The 14633-nt window shown below is 40.0% G+C and overlaps 1 protein-coding gene across 1 annotated transcript in view; it reads left to right on the plus strand.

The window, feature by feature from the left end:
- The window catches only part of LOC144494781 (lysine-specific demethylase 4C-like), a 386490-nt gene that overhangs the window by 111540 nt on the left and 260317 nt on the right, over window positions 1–14633 (plus strand). Inside the window, exon 8 of the mRNA XM_078214103.1 lies at window positions 5449–5586. Within this exon, the coding sequence (XP_078070229.1) occupies window positions 5449–5586 (138 nt within the window). The remainder of the gene's footprint in view (window positions 1–5448; window positions 5587–14633) is intronic.

Raw genomic sequence — 14633 nt, forward strand, 5'->3', positions numbered from 1 at the left:
TAGTCGAAATTAAAGAATAACAAATAGTATGTTCTTTTGAAGTGTGTTAAGTAATGCTTTGGTGTATGTCCAACCTTTTAAAATTGAGTTTCAGAAGTTTGTCTCGAGTATGTTATCTTTCACAAGCCATATTTTGGAAGATTCCTGTGAGACGTTACACAAAGGAATTCTCCAATTTTGAACAACTATTTGGTTTCGATCAAAGGCAGTTTTGTCGAGCTTCTCTTGTCTTTGTCTTGTATCATAAGCATGTTGGTGTACTTTCTCAAGGAGGTGCAGTTTGGGAATTATCCCATAGAAATGTAGGATAGCAAGTTTTTAAAAAAGCAAAATTGTGAACTGTTTACCTGTTTTTCATCTGGCGAAGTTAACACGCAGGAAATTCTTTGTAAATTTAAATGGACTTAAATGTTAAATGTTTTAACAGAAATATTATTAACAATATTCTTCTTGCATTTGGAAGGGCAGGTGCTGCTCCAAAACATTTCATTCTCAAGTTGGAGCCCTGAGTTTGAATCTTAATTCCTTTTGATAACTTTATTCATGGTTCTGAAAGGGATAATACTGAGATTTCTAGTCTCAAGCTGGCAATTTCAACAGGAATGTGGGGTGTGCAGCAGGAACAATTTCTTTAAAACATTCTTCTTTCAGATCTTGTGTATTTTGTTTACTTATCTATTTTTCCCCTTTGACTTAACTCCAAAACTGACAAACAATTAAAGCTTGATTTTGAAAAAAAAAATTCTTCAGAATAAATGGATTACACATCTGATCCCAAATAGTTAATATCAAATCTTGCAGACAAGCAGGCGCTGACTTTTGCAGTTTAACCTGCAAGATGATTCAAATGATTCAAGTGCAGCCAATCAAAATGTTTGATAGCAGTGAATCCAAAAGAATTCTTCTTGAATTTTTTGTGCCCCTTTATACAAATGATAATAAAGCTTCAAGCTTTCACAAGTGTTTGTTTAGTATCAACTTTGTATTTAAATTTGGAGATTTATTAAATAATTTTATCTTTGTTTGATGTATAGTCAAACCCAGCAGCTAAAGAATATCAAATGAACCGTGTGATTTGTCTTTACAAATTATGCAGGAAGCATGTCATTAATAACGTGCTTACCTGAATTTAGGATGGGTTGCATAAGAGATTATTCCACAGGTAATGTGCATTGTATTTCCTCTTGTGCTCCATTTGTACTATATGTTTAGCATCTGTGAGACTGGCAGATTTTGTCAGTAGACTGTCTGCTGTACTGCACTTGCTGATGATTGGAAAGGTTGAGCTCTTTACTAACCTCAGAATCACTGTTCAGTAAGTATAGCGGTGTACTTTCCTTTATTATAACCATGTGAAGAGGTATTGCCTCTTCAGGTTTGTGAAGGAAATTACAAAGTAGATCCAGGTATGTTTATTCACTTTCCTGAATAATTCAAAGGGAGGAGAATTAAATACAAAGCAACATGTCGTTTTTGCTCTAAGGGTAATGGATTTGTGGAACTTGTTTCCAGGAAAGACCATTAGGCGGGCAATACAAATGGATGCAACAGGCAATTATATGGATTTCTGGAGAGAGGGATGTAGTGAAAAGGCAGGTGGAAGTGGTGTAAAAAGACCTACAGTGCTGCAAGATATATTACAGCGCAGTTTAGCTGGAACCTTTCAAACAATCATTATCACAGATGCTGCTAGATTAAATTGAAGAATTTATTTGGAGGGAAGAAAAGAGCAGGAGATAGTGAAGTACATTAAAATTGAATTAAAATATCATTTCAAGTGCTAAAAGGAAGGAACTATATTCCCGCTTGCATCTCTGATTAACAAGGTGATGAGAACAGGAGCTGAAAATACACTGTGAGCTACAGGTTCTTGTGACACTGAAACATAAATGTGCTGAAGACTGGCAAGCTAAGCAATAGGAAATCGGTGACAGCTGAGCTGGTGCTCACCAATAACACCTGTAAAATTAAACAATGGTGGAAGCATTGAGAGAGCTGGCACCCAAAAAATGCAATTACTTAATTGCAGTTACTTGAGTACCTTTGATACCATTGCAACTCTGTATCATAAACCTTTGTGGAGATGCCGGCGTTGGACTGGGGTAAACACAGTAAGAAGTTTAACAACACCAGGTTAAAGTCCAACAGGTTTATTTGGTAGCAAAAGCCACACAAGCTTTCGACGCTCTGAGCCCCTTCGGCTCAGAGCCTCGAAAGCTTGTGTGGCTTTTGCTACCAAATAAACCTGTTGGACTTTAACCTGGTGTTGTTAAACTTCATAAACCTTTGAACATACCTTTTCCAGGATGTTCAATCTAGTTGCTTAAAATTTCTAGCCATGTCAACAGGAGCAACATTAAGAAATACTATAATGTTAACAATCTGTCTTTATCCACATTTTCATTCAAAAGAATGTTTGATGGAGATGGTCTTTTAGAGAGGGATTTTTGATACAGCAGGTCTTTCAAACCACAATCAGATGTTTTCAAAAGCACATTAGCATGTGGACATACTCTAAACACAAAATCATTACTGTAAGCTGCCGATAGAAGATTTCTGTCACATGGCAACATAAATACTGTAGTCTTCTAATCAGAATGGACTTTGCCATTTGTGTTCTAACACATTAACTTGCTTTTCTGCACCAACTGTAGACACTTTGAATTCAGTCCTATCTCCCTCAGTTGTTTCATTTCTTTTCTGCTCACCTAAGTGAGGAAATCAGCATTTGTTATGGTAATAAAGTTATTTGAATGTCAGGAGATTCAATCTTTCTCTACGCCCTAGCTATGACTGTAACGCTACATTCTGCACTCTCTCCTTTCCTTCGCTATGAACACTATGCTTTGTCTGTATAGCATGCAAGAAACAATACTTTTCACTGTACACTAATATATATGACAGTAATAAATCAAATCAAAATATTATTCCTAGCATCGTTCTTAATAACGAAAACAATTTGTATATAATGCCTTGAATTAAATAAATTATCCCCGGGTGCTTCACAGGAACATTATATTCTGACACTGAACTACATAAGGAGATATCAGGTCAGATGGGAAAGTTTGGCCAAAAAGCTAAGTTTTAAGGAGTATCTTAAAGGAGGAAAGTTGGGTAAAGAGGCAGAGATGTGTGGGGAGGGAATTCCAGAGTTCATTTCAAGACAGCTGAAACCATAGCCATCAACAATGGAGAAATTAAAATCAGAGGCCAGAAATCAGATTGGCTTAGATATCTCAGGACAGATGCAGGAATACCAAATCTGAAAGGGAACAACACTCTGTACTGCATGAGCGGAGGGTGCTGTTGGTTGGCAAGTGGACTCTGATAAAGGGGTTCCCATGGAAAATGCACTAGGGGACAGTTAACTGCCAAGCTTTTGTTTAAATTCAAACCAGGGAAGTTGACAATGGTCAAGGCATTGCCTTGCAGAATGAACCAGGAAAAGGCTGCCCCCAAGTTTTTATTTAGATGGGAAAGGTGGAACGCATGGACATGTTCTTTTTGTTTGCAGAGGACAGGGCCCTGCTTGTGAATATGAATTGCTTCTAGCCTGCGTAAGTGACCCACATTGGGAGCCCAAATTAGAATCTTAAATTGGTTGTTGGTGTAATTCCTAGCACTATCAGGACTGTTTAGTAAGTGTTGTACAATCGTGGAATTGCATCTAATGTTGCACATTGTTTTGAGTTTTGCAAACATGGGCAGGTTGTGTATGGCTAATATTGAATGGTGGAACATGCTCATTAATTGCACTGCCAAACTGCTTCTGCTTAAATGATTTTGCAGTGCTGGCATATTTCAAATATGTATTGTTTATGGTGAGGCCATCTACTTGACGCTGAGCGCTTAGCTGATCTAGTGCGCACACATATGACAGGACACTAAAATGACTTGGCCAATTTTCACATGCAATGCGAATGTCTGGTCATGTTGCGAGATCTCAAGGCCAACCCAGACATTCATATCTGAAAGCCCGACAAAGGAACTAGAATAGTCAACCTTAACTAGTGTGACTGTTTTGACAAAATGCATGCATCGAGTTCCATGCACTATAAGATTGGCCTTATCAGCAAAATTGTAGATAGGGCCTGAGACTTTTGCTTACCATGTAAGTTTGATGCCATAGCAGTTGCATTAAAGCTATCCTGCAGGATAATGGCTACCCTGATCTGATCGTTGCTTGCTGTATGTTGTGGAAATTCACAAATGGGCCTAAGGTGTCATTTCTAGTCCTGAAAAGTATCCAGTTTACCTCCGGTTACCCTGGGAGGGTAGGGTGTCTCAAAAGATTTGAGCAACAGGTGATGGTTGGGGCTGGGAGATTGGGGCTGGCCCGGAGAGGTCCAGTAGGCCAGTGATTGGGAATTGGGGGGGTCTGGAAGGCCAGCGATCAGGCGAGTTGTGGGGCAGTCCAGCAATCTAGTTGTGCAAGATCCCTTGGGGTTCAGCGGGAGGGCGGTGATTGTGGGGCGGGAGGGGGGTGGGTGGTGCAGTGCGCACTCACCGAACTCTGCACTGACAGATTGGTGCATGGGCAGTGGCCCGCTCAGCACTAGATTGCCAGCCTATTGGCTGGGAATAGGCCCTGCTCCCTACTTGCCAGAGGGAATGACGCTGAGGCACTCTGCAATGCTGAGTGTCGGAGATTCGTTCTGGTAAGTACGCCCAAAAATTGGGCCCAAGTTCATTCCCCTTGGCATTGGCATGAAGAATTGGAGTCAACCTGCCTGGTTTGAAATTTAAAAAAACTTGGCATTTAACTATTTGTCGATGCATTCTCCATGAGAACCCCTCCATCAATCAGAGTCTATTTGCTAACCAACCTGCACCATCTTCTCGTGCAGTATGAATTGTTGTTCCCTTTTTGACTTCATACTCTTGTGTCTGTCTGGTGAATGCAAGTTGAAAAGCTTCAGCAGCATGTCCCTTTTTTTTTCAGCAATACTCAAGTTTTGTACCATTAAGGACAATAAAATATGTTAATCTCCTGGTTGTTTTGTTTTCTGCTTCCACAACCTTCACTCATTCTTCATTCTCTGGTAACAATTAAAATATGCACATGAATACAACCACACTATTGCTAATGAGCAGGTAGTTAAATAATATTTGTCTGTAGTTGAAATATCTCAAAAGTAGGAAAAATGGCGTAACTTTGTTCCTTGTTTATTGGAAATGATGGACTGTGTACGTACATTGATTATGAAATAAATTTCTGCACTTTCTTTAAAAAAGCCATCAAAATTCAAGTTTCCCCCACTTGTATGGTATAGTTGTCTAACTATCCTCTTGTTCAATTTGTGTAGTATGTAACCAGTATCAGTTAAATTGTTTGTTATGATGCAAAAAGAATCCACAATTATGTCCTGGAAATTTTGCATTTGAATTCTGAAATTAAATTTAATGGTCCTCCAACTTCAAGCTGCTTTACACTTTTATTTCATGCAGATTACACAAGAAGCAGGGCAGTTCATGATCACTTTCCCCTATGGGTACCATGCTGGCTTCAATCATGGATTCAACTGTGCTGAGTCAACAAACTTTGCCACCATTCGATGGCTTGATTATGGAAAAATCGCTAAACAAGTAAGTGGCAACAAGGAATGCAGGTGGAATGTATCGATTATCTTTTGTGTCCTGCAAAAGACACCTGAAGGAAAAGTCAGGTCTCAAAATGTTAACTGCTTTCTGAATTCTGTGGAAGCACTGTGCACACAGAAATAGGAGAGTCTGTAGATAAAAAAGGTGCTAACCTTCAAAGTCTGTTTTTCAACTTTCTGACAGATTGCTCTGTAAACTATAAATGTACTCAGAAGCAATCACTCCCCTCTCTTTTTAAAAAAAAATGCACTGTGTGAATTCCTCTTGGATGTATAATAAGCCTAGATGGAAATCTGCTGTCTTTGATATGGTCAGTAAACCTTTGTAAACTTCCTGCCAGATGTTGTTCTGTCCCACTCGCGTTGTCAATACCCTGGAACTTTTATTAGCACATATTATAAAGAGTATTCAATCACTGCACAGTATACAGTCAAATTCCCAATGCCACCCCATTCCCCCTATGGCAAAAATTGAAAGTCATGATGTGGAGATGCCAGCGTTGGACTGGGGTAAACACAGTAAGAAGTTTAACAACAGGTTAAAGTTCAACAGGTTTATTTGGTAGCAAAAGCCACACAAGCTTTCAGAGCCTTAAGCCCCTTCTTCAGGTGTGTCACCTGAAGAAGGGGCTTAAGGCTCCGAAATCTTGTGTGGCTTTTGCTACCAAATAAACTGTTGGACTTTAACCTGGTATTGTTAAAAAACTGAAAGGACAGTTAATTATATTTTTACTTTGCACAATATATTAATTATATGCAACATGGAAGCAGAGGTTTTTTTTAAAGACATTTTGTGGAACACCAAAGCATCTTTGAAGGCGCAGATATTTTTGTGTGAAGTTATTTTGGTAAATATTGTGCCAAAATATAGTGATGGATCTGAATTTTTAACTTTTTAATTCAGCATGTGGCCTCCTTGGATTGTACAGTGTGTATTTGATTAGTGTTGGCAGTAAATTAGAAATATTATTTTTATTTCATGAGTGTTGTAATTAGTTGGATAACATCTAATTTTGCATACTTAATGTCCCAAAATTTGAACATGCTTTGGTTATTATTTTCTTTCTGCAGTGTCATTGTTCATATTTGAATACCGTTTCCAATTTCCCTGTTTTCTCCCTAAGCGCAAAATGTTTAAGTTGTATGTTGCAGTTTTCACCTACTTCTGTCATCAGGTTCCTACTCTTGCTGCTAATTTGGGAGCAGGAATTTCTGGACATCACACTAAGGAGGGATCAAATTTTGTGCGTAGAGTACGCTCTTGGCATTTTTTGGTAGAATATGAGGAAGCTTGTATTACAGTGACGGACATTACTTATAACATTTCTAACTTGTGCATAAAGATAATGATGAGTTTGTGTTTTGTTTGCTTTTTCACCTTGGTTATGGCTGCTTTTATAAGGTGAGTGTAAGGGAGTTTGGGAGGCCACTACGGAAAATGGAATAGCTACAATTGGCTAGCTGCAATCTAAAAATGAAGTAATAATAAATGAGGACAAAATATACATAGCTCTTTCAAAATTCATATAAAGCTATGTGAAGAAAAACTAGGGAACAATTGATGTAGGAAATCGGAAATAAAAATTCAAAGTATTGGAAGTACTCAGGTCAGGCAGCTTCTGTGGGAAGAGAAATAGTGTTAGCATTTCTAGGTCAATGACTTTTCATCAGAGCTGAGAAAAATTAGAAATATAATGGACTTTAGTGTAACTATTAACACACTCGGATTATTCAGTAAGTGCTGTTCAATCACAGAATTGCATCGAACAGTAATCATTTTGTTTTGGGTTTGTACTCATTAGCATACCTATTACGAACAGCTGAAGGTAGATTTCTAGTAATGTTGCCTTCCGAACAATATCCTTGTCCCAAAAGGGAGAGCGAGCTCTGCCTGTCTGTTCTGCTAAAGTCTTTGCAGTCTCTCTGCAGTGGCTCTAGTCTGGCCTGTTATACTTCGCCCACTGTGTATTTCCAAGGGGCTTGGGGTGGGTGTGTCTGTGGCAGCCATTGTTTCAATATTTAGCACTTTACATTTCATTGTCTCTTCCTTAGACAGTGATGAGTTTTGACGGATATCTGAATGATGGGAAATGTCTCTCTTCACTCATATGAGGGTGATTTGTTTGATTTCTTTTTCATTTGCACCTTGGAAGGTGGCCTTGCATTTTTAAGAAGTTTGTTCTGTCTCATTTCATGTTGCAAAATTTCCAGTCAATTGAAATCATCCTTTCAAAATTAAAGAGGGATAGCCTTGTGACATACCTTTCAGGCTTTTATATATTTTCACTTTATAGAAAGTACCAGTCTCATAAAATATATGGATTTAAAATCTGTTTCTGCATTCATGTAATTGTATTTTGAAATATTAATAAATATGGGGCTGGATTTTGTGGTCAGTGGCTATTTGTTTCACTTGTCCATAGAATTTCTGCATTGATCGAGAAATGGAGACCTAACATTTCCTGGCAAGTTGAGCTAAACTTTGTGAGAACACAGGACTGTGGTCCCAAGTATTGAAACAGCAGTGTGGCAGAGCAGCAGGAGAAAGAGGAAAACACAAACTGCATAGCAAAAGTGGCACAACAGTTGATGAAGTGGAGAAGCTTGTGAAAGCTTTCAAGGTGAACATGGCGGAGTGGTTCACGGGTTGAGTAAACAATATTGTTCTTAATTTTGTTCTTCAAGCAGCCTAGTTCATTTTAATTCAGTTATAAATCAATGAAAAAGACGAGGTGGCAGGACAAGCCTTTTGCTCGAACTGTATGATTAGCGAGACTGTTCCAAATTCTCATCTGTAGAAAATGTCTTTGTCTTCCAGACATTGAGCTGAGGGAGCGAGTGGTAATTAGGGGCTCTCTGAAACATAAAGGAGGGGGATAAATTTCTGGATAATTTTATGTCGTACACTGTCACACCAAAGAAGAAAGCATAGGTTCATAGGGGCAGGTGTGGCTCTCAGGGTGCCAGGTAGCGGTGACTTAGGAAAGGTTGAGAAAATGTCCTGCAGAAAGTGAGCCTGTCCAGCAGGTATGATGCACTGCAAGGAGAGGTGATGGCCTAGTGGTATTATCATTAGACTATTAATCCAGAAACTCAGCTAATGTTCTGAGGATCTTGGAAAAATCCCGTCACGGCAGATGGTGGAATTTGAATTCAATAAAAAAAATCTGGAATTAAGAATCTACTGATGACCATAAGGATCTACAAAAGGTCGTGAATGTAGCCCAATCCATCACGCCAACCAGCCTCCCATCCATTGACTCTTTCTACACTTCCCATTGTCTCGGCAAAGCAGCCAGCATAATTAAGGATCCCACGCACCCCGGACATTCTCTCTTCCACCTTCTTCCTTCAGGAAAATGTTACAAAAGTCTGAGGTCACATACAACCGACTCAAGAACAGCTTCTTCCCTGCTGCTGTCAGATTTTTGAATGGACTTACCTTGCATTGAGTTGATCTTTCTCTACATCCTAACTATGACTGTAACACTACATTCTGCACTCTCTCGTTTCCTTCTGTATGAATGGTATGTTTTGTCTGTATAGTGCGCGAGAAACGATACTTTTCACTGTATGTTAATAAATGTGACAATAATAAATCAAATCAAACGAAACCATTGTCGATTGTCAGCAAAACCCATCTGGTTCATTAATGTCCTTTAGGGAAGGAAATGCTGCATTCCTTACCTGGTCTAGCCTACATGTGACTCCAGAAACACAGCAATGTGGTCGATTCTCAGCTGCCCTCGGGCAACTAGATATGGGCATTAAATGCTGGTCAGTCAGCGACTCCCACGTCCCATGAATGAATAAAAAAAGGATGGGCAGAAAGAGTGGGAAGATCAGTCAGAATAGAGACCAAAGCCTGTGCTCAGAAGGAAGTCCAGGGGTGGGGAGAGAGAGGGAGTGATAAAGAGCAGAAGAGAAGTGTAGTAGTGATGGGGGACTTTATAATTAAGGGGAATAATACTGTCCATTGCAGCCATGAATTTCAGTCCTAAAGGGTGTGTTGCCGACCAGGTGCCGGAGTAAGGGATATCTTGGGTGACTGGAGAGGCATTTGGAAAGGGAGGGGAAAACCCAGTTGTCATACTCCCAGTTGGAGCAAAGAACATGGGATGAAACAGGGAGGAGATCCTGCGGAGGGAGTATTGGATGTTAGGAGCTAAATTAAAACGCAGCTCCTGCAGTTTAATGATTTCTGGATTATTGCCTGCAGCGTGTGCAAATTGGTTGATTTGATTTGATTTATTATTGTCACTTGTTAGTATACAGTGAAAAGTATTGTTTCTTGCGATACAGACAAAACATACCATTCATACAGAAGGAAACGAGAGAGTGCAGAATGTAATGTTACAGTCATAGCTAGGGTGTTGAGAAAGATCAACTTAATATAAGTTGGGTCCATTCAAAAGTCTGACAGCAGCAGGGAAGAAATTATTCTTGAGTCAGTTGGTGCGTAGCCTCAGACCTTTGTATCTTTATCCGGATGGAAGGAGGTGGAAGAGAATGTCTGGGGTCCTGGCTGCTTTGCTGAGGCAGCAGGAAGTGTAGACCGAGTCAATGGATGGGAGGCTAGATTGGGCTACATTCATGACCTTTTGTAGTTCCTTGCGGTCTTGGGCAGAACAGGAGCCATACCAAGCTGTGATACAACCAGAAAGAATGCTTTCTATGGTGCATCTGTAAACGTTGGTGAGAGTCGTAGCTGACATGTCAAATTTCCTTAGTCTTCTGAGAAAGAGGCGTTGGTGGGCTTTCTTGACCATAGTGTCAGCATGGAGGGGACCAGGACAGGTTGTTGGTGATCTGGACACCTAAAAACTTGAAGCTCTCTTGAGAGATAAATCAGGAGAAATACACCTGGCCAAAGGGCTGGTGAGGAAAAGAGAGGTTCCTTTTCAGTACTTTGCAGAAAGGGCAAATAGTGAAGTGGCAAAGACTTCAAACCTGTAAGACAGGGGAAGGAATCTACAAGAGATGGAGCAATCCCAAATCTAAATCAAACAGGAAAGGACAGACTTAAAGTAAGAGAGGAAATAAATGTGAAGGTATTAAATAGAGTTTTGGAACAGGTATGTAAAAATATGGTTAAAAATAGTGAGAGGAACTATTATTAAAATGAGTTAAATTGTGAACTATACAGCATTGCGCATTGTGTTCAAAATAAACCTGAGGAACTGATGAAAGCATAAGAAATAAGATCTGGAGCAGATCATATGACCCCCTGGAGCCTGCTACACCATTTACTAAGATCATAGCTGATCTTCGACCTCAACTCCACTCTCATCTGATCCTGAAATCCTTTATATCTGTCCGAGTTCAAAAAGGAATACATCTCTGCTTTGAATATACTCACCTGCTGAATAACTGCAGTCCTCTGGAAAGAGGATTCCAAAGGTTCACAGTTCTCTGAGTGAAGAAATTTCTTCACAATTAGTCCTAAATGACTGGTTATCCTAAGATTATTGCCCCTAGTTCTAGACGCTAGCCAGAGCAAATATGGCATGTCTCCCCAGCTACCGTTGTCAAGCTCTTTTAGAATCTTGTATTTTAATTAGATCAACTTCTGTTTCTCTGACTTCCAGAGAATATAGGTCATTCTACTCAGTCTGTCTTCATTGGTCAGTCCTGTCTGAAAAATATAAAATTTTGATAGCAAATAATACATGAAATTTTAAAAAAGTTTAAAAGTTATTTATTAGTGTCACAATAGGCTTACATTAACACTGCAATGAAGTTGCTGTGAAAATCCCTGAGCTGCCGCACTCCAATGTCTGTTTGGGAGCACTGAGGGAGAATTTAGCATGGCCAATTCACCTAACCAGTATGTCTTTCGGACCGTGGGAGGAAATGGGAGCACTCGGAGGAAACCCATGCAGACACTGGGAGAATGTGCAGACTCCGCACAGACATGGCCCACGCTGGGAATCAAACCCGGGTCCCCGACGCTGTGTAGCAACAGTGCTAACCACTATGCCACCGTTAAATAATTATTTTCCGAAACTCTTCATATTTTTGCAATCTGTGCAAAATGCACTGATCCAGATTACTGTTTCCCAGTATACATGTTTTTTGTGGGGCTTATTTAAATTGGTGAGTCATTACTTTTTACGCAGCACTGGCCTCACTAGGACAGTAATTTTTCTTTCAGAAATAATGCAGCAGAACACCAACATATTGTTGATAGTGAAAGATTATAAAACGAACTTGTGTGTAATTAGAACATGATGATGGATTTCTCTAGTAAGTAGCATTCAGGTCCATTAAATAAAAATGTTTTTAATAGAGAAAGATATTTAAAGAGAAAACACAATATAAATAAAATGTACTGGTGAAATCATCTCTAAGGTTTTAGTCAATTTATTGTAGTATGCCCAAAGTATTCAAGAATCTTGTTAGAATACAAAGGCTGTCAGAATATTTGGACCACCTACTTTTCTCATCGCTAGACAATACAAAAGTTTCCAGATAAAGTCACCATTTTGCAATGAATATTCAGATCTGATAGTATTTTTCTAAAATTCAGGAATATTACTGTTTCTGTTGTAAGAGGATCAGAAATTCTATCACTGAGGAAAGTCATTCATTCCATTGACCTTTTGACAAAACTAAATCTTAATCTGCAGCTGCCTAATCCTATCTTTTTTCTCTTTGCCTGTGTTGTATATTCTTTCATGCGTTATCCATTTCTCTTTACAATGATATTACGTGTCTAAGGAGGCATTTGTGGTGAAGTATTTCATACTCTAGCAACCTTTGTAAAAGTCATTTAACTTCCCTTTGGCACAGTGGTTAGCGTTGCTGCCTCACGGCACCAGGGACCTGGGTTTGATTTCAGTCTTGGGTGACTGTCTGTCTGTGTGGAGTTTGCACATTCTACCTGTGTCTGCATGTGTTTCTGCCAGACGTTCTGGTTTCCTCCCACAGTCCACAAATGGACTGGATGAGTACATGGGACTTAATAGGATGGAGGGTTATAGGTAGGCCTAGAAGGTAGGGATATGTTCGGCACAACTTGTGGGGCCGAAGGGCCTGTTTTGTGCTGTAGTTTTCTATGTTTCTATGTGCAGGTTAGTTGGATTGCCATGCTTGGTGTCTAAAAATGTGTAGAGTGGAATAGCCATCATAAAATGAATAGGGCTAAGGGGATGGTGGACCATGGTAAAATGCTTTTTCGGAGAGTCTGTGTGGACTTGATGGGCCGAATGGCCTCCTTCTGCACCGTAGGGATTTTATAATAGTAAACCTTTTATTGCTATTGCAAATCAACCTATTAGTAGTTACTCCTCTGATAATGGAGTGCCTAGAATTTCATGCAACTCCCAACTATGATCGAAAAAAATCTTGCACAACACACACATCACGTCCTTGCTTTCACATAGGCTGCTTCTATGTGTAAACACCAGAGTATTATTTGTCTTTTGTACCTGTAATTTCCATATGCTGAGTGATTCAGCTTAATCTGGCCACAATCTGTTCTTAATACCGTCTACACCAAAATCAGACACCAATCTCATGGGCATTGCTTCTTACAGTGAGAACTGCAGTTTCTAATCCTTGTGCAGTAACAGCATCTAAATCTTTTCTGTAATACCTGCTCCCCTGCAGGTTCAGTGACTGAAAGGTGAAGGGAGAGTGCATGTGCGTGATTGGGCTGGAGGAACTGAAAGTGTGATGCACAGTCCCCAATCCAGTTACGATCCTGAGAGATTGACTTGGACCTATCCCCAGTAACTCGGTAACTTGAAGGTTCTGTTTCTGGTGCAGGATCTCAAACTGAATGGAGCACAGCCCAGCCAATTGAGTGAGGAAGATAACATGCCTGATGAGTTGCATTCAATTTTCTCACTATGAAAGGACAGAAAATCAGGAGACCCATGTAGTCCATTCTGAGCTCTTTGCCCAATTCCGTGATCTGTACTTGAATGGAGTGAGATGTTATCTTGGGAAAATAGACTTGAAATTTCATGCCTGTCATAGACAAGGGTACAGCTAGAAACGGATGGAAACATCAAAGGGATGGGAGTATTGGGATAGCAAAGTCAACTGGAGTATGGTTATCAAATAAATTACTCCAGTAAGCAGTTTATAAAGTTGAACTTGCAATTGCTGAAAAGGGATGGGAGAGGAGGAACCATCATCTCCTGCAGAGCTGAGAGCAGCAGCAATAATTGGAGAGACACTGAGAGCGATGGTGAGTGAAACCTTGGGGATCTTAGCATGGGTAGACAATGAAGGATTATTTCCACTGGGTAGGCAACTATGGAAAAGACGATTGAAACAGAGGAACCTAGCTGTGCTCAGGAACATCTCAACTGGAGAAATGCAGGAGGGCCGAGAATGGCCATCATTACCCTGTTGTGGTACAGGGGAATTGGGAGGGAATCCCTGCTCCTCCATGTTTCAAAAAAGGGTAAGTAATTAAAACAAAAATACTTATCATGTCTTTAATGGCTTCCAGCCGATCCTTTAAGGATTGCTGTAGAACTGGAAGAATTAATCAGTGCTTGCATGATACTTCATCTAGTTTCTCAGACATTTTGCAAGAGGGTGTCCTCAGAGTGAATTCATACTTTAAAGCGAGAGGAAACATTTTTGGGGTGGGCAGAGGTTTTGAACAAGTCTTTTGTACCTGCCTTCATGGTAGAAGACACAAACTGCATCTCAATAACAATAGGAGAGAATCACGCAGCAAACTGGAAGGAGCAACTTAAAGCAATCATGTCATTAAGGAAAAAGTACTGTGGGGCGAAAGATTGATGAGTCCCCTCAACCTGATGACCTGCATCCTAGGGTCTTAAAAGAAAGTGGCTACAGAGCAAGCGGATGCATTATAGGAATATAGGACTTGGGAGCAGAGGCATACTATTTGCACCATTCGATAAGATCATGGCTGATCTGGTTCTGGTTTCAGCTCCACTTTATTGTCTGCCTCTCATAACCCTTGACTCCCATGTCTGTCAAAACTTTATCTAACTCCGGCTTAAATAAATTCAATGATTCAGCCCCCACTGCTCTCTGGGGAAGAGA

Source organism: Mustelus asterias, chromosome 6 (genome assembly GCF_964213995.1).
Source record: "Mustelus asterias chromosome 6, sMusAst1.hap1.1, whole genome shotgun sequence".
NCBI lineage: Eukaryota > Metazoa > Chordata > Chondrichthyes > Carcharhiniformes > Triakidae > Mustelus > Mustelus asterias.